Source organism: Aotus nancymaae, unplaced genomic scaffold (genome assembly GCF_030222135.1).
Source record: "Aotus nancymaae isolate 86718 unplaced genomic scaffold, 86718_ANA_hifiasm-v0.15.2.pri h1tg000003l, whole genome shotgun sequence".
Taxonomy (NCBI): domain Eukaryota; kingdom Metazoa; phylum Chordata; class Mammalia; order Primates; family Aotidae; genus Aotus; species Aotus nancymaae.
The window spans coordinates 36,691,096-36,699,714 of NW_026988414.1; the positions used below are offsets into that span (position 1 = coordinate 36,691,096).

The following is an 8,619-nucleotide window of genomic DNA, read 5'->3' on the forward strand; positions in this document are numbered from 1 at the left end:
GTGTGTATGGATAGATACATGTTTTGTTTTTTCCCCTGAATGATTTGCAAGTTACAGATATCCTTCTCCACCTCTTGCCTCATATTGCACTGCTGCAACAGCCAATTATAAGTCAATTCTAGCACCAATATGACTGCCAGATTACTTTTTTTAACAGATCTTTCATGACATCACTCTTCTAATCAAGGGCCTACAATGGCTTCCTGCTATTCCAATTCTAAAATTTCAAAGTCTTTCTCTAGCCTTTCCTTCCCTAAACTTCTATTACTTTTAACAAAGAAAATCTACACTTACCTAGAATACAGTCCTTTGCCTGAAATGCTTGACGCCCCCTTCCTGCTGACTTAAATCCAAAACATTACAAGGCTTAACTACCATCTTAATTCTTAGTAAGCCTTTCTTCTCCAACAACTCTAGACCATGTTGATGTTTTTGTTATTTAAGATCCTACTATTCTAGTGAGAATTGAAAACTTTAACACTTAACTCTTCTCTAATCATTTCATGTGGGTTCTCTTCGTATCCCCAGGTTAACTGTAAGCTTCTTGGTACAATTAGCACAGTGCTCAGCTCAAAAATTATATTCACTGGCCAGTGCGGTGGCTCATGCCTATAATCCCAGCACTTTGGGAGGCCAAGGCAGGTGGATCATGAGGTCAGGAGATTGAGACCATCCTGGCTAACACAGTGAAACACTGTCTGTACTAAAAATCCAAAAAAATTAGCCAGGAGTGGTGGCACGTGCCTGTAATCCCAGCTACTCAGGAGGCTGAGGCAGGAGAATCGCTTGAACCCAGGAGGCGGAGGTTGCATTGAGCTGAGATGGCACCACTGCACTCCAGCCTGGGCAACAGAGTGAGACTCTGTCTCAAAAAAAAAAATTATATTCATTGATTAATAAGGAATAATGGAAGTCCTAGCCACAGCAATTTAGACAAGAGAAAGAAATCAAAGCCATCCAAATTGGTAAAGAGGAAGTCAGAAACTATTGCTGTTTGCCAATGATATGATCATATACCTAGAAAACCCTAAAGACTCATCCAAAAAGCTCCTAGATTGATAAATGAATAAAATTTCGGGATACAAAATCAAGATATAAAATCAGTAGTATTGCTATAATACCAAGAGTGACCACTCTGAGAATCAAATCAAGAACTCAACCTCTTTTACAATAGCTGCAAAAAAAAAAAAAAAAAAAACGTAGAAATATATCTAACCAAGGAAGTGAAAGACTTCTACAAGGAAAACTACAAAACACTGCTAAAAAAAATCACAGATGACACAAACAAATGGAAACATATCCCATGCTCATGGATGGGTAGAATCAATATTGTTAAAATGACCATACTGCCAAAAGCAATGGACAAATTCAATGCAATTCCCATCAAAATACCATCATCATTCTTCGCAAAACTAGAAAAAAACAATTCTAGTTCCTAAAATTTCTATTTCAATCCTAAAATTAATATAGAAGCAAAAAAGAGCTCACATTGCCAAAGCAAGACTAAGCAAAAATAACAAATCTGGAGGCATCACATTACCTGACTTGAAACTATACTATAAGGCTATAGTCACCAAAACAGTATGGTACTTGTATAAAAATAGGCACATAGGAACAGAATAGAGAACCCAGAAATAAAGAAAATACTTGCAGCCAACTGATCTTCGACAAAACAAATGAAAACAAAGTGGGGAAAGGACATGCTACTCAATAAATGGTGCTGGGATAATTGGCAAACAGTATGTAGAAGAATGAAACTGGATTCTCATGTCTCACCTCATACAAAAATCAACTCAAGATTGATCAAAGACTTAAATCTAAGACCTGAAACCATAAAAATTCTAGAAGACAATATTGGAAAAACCCATCTAGACATTGGATTAGGTGAAGATTTTATGGCGGAGAACCCAAAAGCAAATGCAACAAAAACAAAGATAAATACATGGGACTTAACTAAAAAGCTTCTGCACAGCAAAAGAAATAATCAGCAGAGTAAACAGACAGCCACAGAGTAGGAGAAAATCTTTCAAAACTATGCATCCAACCAAGGACTAATATCTAGAATCTACAAGGAATTCAGATAAATCAGCAAGAAAAAAAAACAAACAATCCCATTAAAAAGTGGGCTAAGGACATGAATAGATAATTCTCAAAAGAAGACATACAAATGGCCAACAAATATGAAAAAATGCTCAACATCACAGAAAATGCAAATCAAAAACACAATGTAATACCACCTTACTCCTGCAAGAATGGCCATAATTTAAAAATAGAAAAATAACAGATGTGGTGAAAAGGGAACACTTTTACATTGCTGGTGGAAATGTAAACCAGTACAACCACTATGGAAAACAATATGGAGATTCCTTAAAGAACTAAAAATATATCTACATTTGATCCAGCAATCCAACTACCAGGTATTTTTCCAGAGGAAAATAAGCCATACGAAAAAGAGACTTGCACACGCATACTTATAGCAGCACAATTAGCAACTGCAAAAATATGGAACCAGCCCAAATGCCCATTGGTCAACAAGTGGATAAAGAAAATGTGCTTTGTTAGGTATGTGTGTGTACAGACACACACACACACACACACACACACGCCATGGAATACTACTCAGCCATAAAAAGGAATGAAATAATGGCATTTGCAGCAACCTGGATGGAGTTGGAGAACATATTCTAAGTGAAGTAACCCAGGAATGAAAAACCCAAACATTGTGTGCTCTCATTTACAAGTGGCAGCTAAGCTATGAGGACACAAAGGCATAAGAACAATACAATGGACTTTGGGGGCTCGGCAGAGGGTGGGAGAGTGAGCAGGGCGTAAGGGATAAAAAACTACACATTGGGTACATCATAGTAACAGGTGCACCAAAATCTCAGAAATCACCACTAAATAACTTATCCATGTAACCAAACATGACCAGTTCCCCTAAAACCTATTTTTAAAAAGTAGTAATATTCTATAGTTATACAATGTCTTTTTAACAAGAAAAAAGTACAACATATTTTCTTTCTCACTATATTAATACTACTTCAGTACCATATTTCATATGGTAACTCACCTACAATTTAGAAAACATCATATGATTTTTAAGTCAAAAGACAAATTGGACCAAATCATATACTCAGGTAAGATGCAGACAGCCAGTTGGTGGTGGGCTCTGCAGCTGTAAGGTCAAGAAGAGCTGGGACTGGGAAGCTGATATTTTATGAGGGTGTGGAAACCATGTGCAAAAAAAAGGAAGCTGGTTGAGGGAGAGAAAAAAACTGCAAGAGATGCACACAAGAGAAGCCATGAGAGATAGAGACTGTCTCTAAAAGAACACATGGAAAGTCTAGTTTCCTGCCAGTCTTGGTTCCTGTCAACTTTCTAGTTCCTATAGCAGTCCCTGAGGTAGAAATGTGCTAAATTTCCTACCGTTGGCTTTCCATGTCATTTCCTGTTAAATGCTATATAACCAGCCCCCTAATCCTGACTTATTTTGGGTTTTGTTCCTTGGAGTCAAAAGAGCTGTAACCTTGACATTCATCATTATGAAACAACTAAAGCAAATGACTCTTCTGAAGTCCTCTTCTCAGAGGCTAACAGTCAGTATTCTTAGATAATTCCTTTCCCCACTCTGCAGCAAGGCTCTCATCTCTAAATAAAGGATTTAAAAGTATGGCTCCCAGTGGTATATCTCATGGTCAGAACGCATCTCTTAATATTCCACTTACAGTCTTGTTCAAGTTATCTATGTGCTTTACAGCATCCATCATACTATGTGCTATATACCTGATGAAACCACATGATTTCTCCTCAAATATATTCTTCAGATTTAGGATATAAATAGGTATGTATTAATATAACCACATAATATTGGCAATGTAGGTATTACACATTTCGGGATGATATCTCCTGTCTGAATTTCCTATCAAACTTAAGCTCTTATTTTTGCTTACCACTTTATACCTCTGCCCATCACAATGTCTGTCAGTATTAATAGCTTAATAAATATTTGCTAAATGAAATACTCACAGGTATGGAATTTGGCTTAATAAGCAATGGACCTAGTACAATTATTACTAATATTCATCCAAAACATGTACAAAAATAGAACTTTTGATTTCCTCCTTTCCTTACCTGCCAACCCTCCTCCAAAATGCTCTTCCTCCTGCTGTTCCTACATCTTCCCTACTTCAATAAATGGTATCAACTTTTATTAAGTTGTTCATGATTTAAAAAAACCTATGAGTAATCCTTAATTCCTTCTTCCCTCACTTCCCACATCCAATCCATCAGCAATATATTTTAAATATCCCCTCTCCTATCTCCACCACCACTCTACTCTTGAGTCACTCTTATTGCCTGCTTGAATACTGCAACGGCCTTCTAGTCATCCTGCTTATACTCTTACCCCACTACAATAATTTTTTTTGTTCAGCAGCAAGTGATCTAAAATAGAAATCAAATCATACCGCTCTTACTTAAAACTCTATTGGTTTCTATCTGTACGCAGAATAAAATCCATAATCCTTGTGTTTTTTTTTTTTTTTTGCAAGGCTCAGCACATCTAGCCCTAGCATACTCTGTTGCTCACTATATTCCAACCATATAACCTTCTGTTCCTTATACCTTAAGGCTTCTTCACTTCCTGGACCTCACCCCTGTCTTTCGTAAGAATACCCACCACATTCTCAGCCTTCAGATCTCAGTTCTAAACTTTACCTTTTCAAAGAGGCCGCTCTTGTAAACTCTTTTAAAGAGTTTACTCCCACTCCACTCACACAATTCTCTATGTTAAACCATTTGGTTTAGTTTTTCATAGCATCCTTATCACACCTAGACATCATTTTATTATATATTTATCTATTTATTGTCTATCACCTCTCTTCTAGAATGTAAGCTCCTTGGAGCAGCAGCTCTTCACCTAGAACAGTGCCTGACATATAATAAGTACTCATATAGTATTTTTTTGATAAACAAACCCCATAGTATCTGTTTTGTTCTTTTAAAAGCCACATTTATAATACATAAAAACAACCTCCTTGACCTCTTCCCACCTACTTTCTTCTATAAGTGGCACACAGTGAAAAGTATGATTAATGAAAGATTGCTTAAATCTATGGATGCCAGACAGAAACTTTTGGCTGCAAACCAGACTAAACTGTCATATCTGGTCTATCACCAATCCTAGCTCTTTCTGCAGTATAGGGCAAGATACTTCTTTGGTAAGAGAATCTGCTTCTTATTACTTTGCTTCAGATAGGCGTTTGCTTTTTCTAACTTAAAATTCATTACATTCTTTTTCTGGATTCTAGGCTATTACATAATTCCTTAAATGTCAACTTACTGAAACCTGACCCTTAAGGTTATATCTTTCCCTCTTTGGTACTATTACAAATGAACTTATAAAAAAACAGAGCCATTATCAGATGCCATGACACACAGATGTTGAGACTGCAGAATAGGGTCCCTTCCTGTCCTCCAAAGAGAAAAATAATTGAGCAAGTCATTTCACTTTTGCATCTCCATCACCCAGGAATAGGAATAATCAAGGTAGATAAGATTTGTAAAGCTGTATAGTAGAGGGGGTCAATAACCTGCAAAGCTTTATACCAGATTCAGAAGTACCCAATCTTGGATGTGGTTAAGGACAGGGGAAGGAAAACTGAGCAGGAATACAAGCAAAGCCTTCATTGAAATACAATTTTATATTGTTTTCTTAATTTCTGTTTAGAATTGAAAAGCATTTTCCATGCTTTCTACAATCTACAGTAGAAGCCTTTGTCCATTATATTACTCAATGTCCTTTATGTAAGGAACCATGCAATACATGCTTCCTAGAATTTAGTACAAGGAACATGTCTCACTTTTAGATCAAACTTGGATTTGTTTTTAATCAAACAATGCAAACTATATGTTATGATGAAGTTTTAGAGCTAGAAAGGGCTTTAGAAATTAACTAGCCAAGCATATTCTGAAGTACGCTTTAGGTGTTATGAAGCAAAAAAAGGATTTAATGAGCAAACAAATTTCTTTCTATAATAAGTTTATTGAGATGCCATTTGCATATCATGAAATTAACCCCTTTAATGTGTACAATTCAGTTGTTTTTAGTATATTCACAGAGTTGTGTAACCATCACCACTATCTAATTTTAGAACGTTTTCATCGCTACCAAAAGAAACTTCATACTCATTAGCAATTGTTGCTGTTCCCGTGGCAAACAACAGTTTTTTTGTTTTGTTTTGTTTTACCACAGGAATCCTTGGACCCTTTATTGTGAATCTAATGTGTTTTGTGAATTTATAAGACAGGGTACCATATGCAGTCTTTCCCAAACATACTTAATAGCTTATATTTCAGTACTTACTATGCTAAATGCTGGACATGTATTACCTCGATTAATTCTCATAGTAAAATCTGTGAGGTACCATTTATAATAAATGTGGGTATTTGAGCACAAAAAGATTAAAGCTAAGTAATTTGCTCGAGTGTTCTTAACCACTCCACTGTATTACCTCCTGCAGAACTGACTGGTTGTGGGAGGAGAATGGAAAACTAGCATTCCATAACTCTGCAATGGAATTACAATGGTGCCCAGAAAAGTAATACGATTTAGCCAAGAATACACAGAATTTTCTCTTTTTTTCTTTGGGACAGTTTACAGCCAAATTTACAACCCAGCCATAGTTACCACCTTTTTTGGAAGTGACTTGCTTTTTTTTTTAGACAGGGTCTCTCACTTCTGAGGCTGGAGAGCAGTGGGATATCACTGCAGCTTCAACTTCCTGGGGTTCAAGCAATCCTCCCATCTTGGCCTCCCGGGTAGCTGAGACTACAGGCACACACCACCACGACAGGCTATTTTGTAGTTTTAGCAGAAACGAAGTTTCACTGTGTTGGCCAGGCTGGTCTCCAACTCCTGGGCTCAAGGGATCTGCCCGCCTCAACCTCCCAAAGTGTTGGGATTACAGGCGTTAGCCACGGCGCTTGGATAACTTTGCTTTTTACTTTTTTTTTAGGTGTGACTTTGCTTTTTGTTTGTTTGTTTTTTGATTTTTAGGTGTTTCTCCCTGTAAGCAATGCACTTCACTAAGTTTGCATGCACGTATACTAGCCACCTTTTAATGTCTAGGGGGAATCACTCCACTCTCCACTTATCCTAGGTGGATGTCATCTCTCTCCCTCTGTGCACTCATACATAGCCCCCTTCATCTCCTCGGGACATTTCTGCCTTGAATTCGAGTTACTTCAAGCTTATGCTGTACCCCATCTGCTATCCAGAGAGCTTTTGGAAGGAAGGAGTCGGTGTCCACTCAAAAGCCCGGCAAATGGGAAGCAGTAGGCAATTAACAGTTTCCTATCCATCCTTGGTTTAATTCCTGTAGAGCAAGAATTCCTCTCCTCAAGCCTGCCAGCCCTCAGAGGGCAGGGTTTACTGATTTTTAATGTCTCCTGCCCGAGTCCGGTCCTGTGTGAGACAGGACACCCACCAGGCAGGCTGTGGGGACGTTCTTTCTGAAGCAAGGTAGTTCTTTCTGAACCAAGTGCGGGTCAAGTAACAAATAACAATAACTAACTGGGGCCGCAGTAGGGCGGCTGCGTATCCGAAATCCCATCCAACCCTCGCGACGGTCCAGGGCGGAGGCATCACACCCTTTTCCGACAAGGATCAGAGGCAAGCGAACGGGTCAGTGCCGAAGAGGGGGCCCGTGTCGGTGGGTGACAGACTAAGGCCTCGAACCCGAGTCACCACTCAGAAGATCTTGGGGAAGAGAGAGTTCCTCACTCGCCCCGCCTCGGTACCCGCCTCAGGAGCGCTGAGACCTCAAGTCCCGGGGTCACCGGACGTGGGCAGGGTCTGGGGGTCGCGCGCACCCCCGCCCCCTGTCCCGCGCCATCTTGGAGCGCTGAGGCAGCTGCTCCCGACTGCTCCGAACCGTTGCTCCGGAGGTTACTCACCCGCACTGCCCGGGGTCAGGCCCCCTGCCACCTCCACCACCCCTGCCACGGCCAGCAGAAGAAGCAGCGCGCCTCGTAGAGAGGCCCGGACGGTCGCCATGTCCGGGCCGGGCGGGTCCAGAGCCGCGGGATGCTCGGACCCAGCTTGGCCACCACTGCCGCCGCCGTCGCCGCCGCCGCAGCTTGCTCAAGGCCCCGCCCCCGCGCCCCTGTCCTTTGGTGATTGGCTGCGGCGCGCTCAAGCCCCGCCTCCTGCCTCACGGAGTTTCCAAAACCTCCCGGGGGCGGGAACATGACCCGTACCGGGGCTCTTTGTTTTGGCTCAGCTGTGTGTCGGCTTCTGCCCAGAGTCCACCAGCCCATGTTCTTCCAGAGTGAAGTCAGAGGATGTCAGAGCTGAGAGAGTCCGTAGAAAACCTCTGCCACCTCCTGAGGTTTGGGGCCACTGAGGCTGAGAGAGGAGACTGATCTTACTTAAGATCACGCTGCAAGTTCACCTGAGAACGAGGGCTTAGCCCAACGCCGAACCGAAGGGGCTTCTCTCCTTCACTTAGCCTCAATGATGATACTCGCAGTATTCTTTCTGCCGAGAGGCTGCCTCGCACCCAAAAAGACGTGTCACCCGGGATCCTTCGACCTCCCGCAGAGAAGGCCCCCTGACAA

General features: G+C 40.8%; 1 protein-coding gene across 5 annotated transcripts in view; it reads right to left on the minus strand.

Moving 5' to 3' along the window:
- Nucleotides 1–8,143, minus strand: part of RECK (reversion inducing cysteine rich protein with kazal motifs) — a 92,373-nt gene extending 84,230 nt beyond the window's left edge. For 2 of the 5 annotated variants that reach the window (XM_064380051.1, XM_064380078.1), the window contains exon 1: nucleotides 7,957–8,143. In XM_064380051.1, the coding sequence (XP_064236121.1) occupies nucleotides 7,957–8,056 (100 nt within the window). In that variant the 5' untranslated portion in view covers nucleotides 8,057–8,143. The remainder of the gene's footprint in view (nucleotides 1–7,956) is intronic. The other 3 variants (XM_064380059.1, XM_064380063.1, XM_064380075.1) reach the window with 3 other exon arrangements.
- Nucleotides 8,144–8,619: the final 476 nt, after the last annotated feature.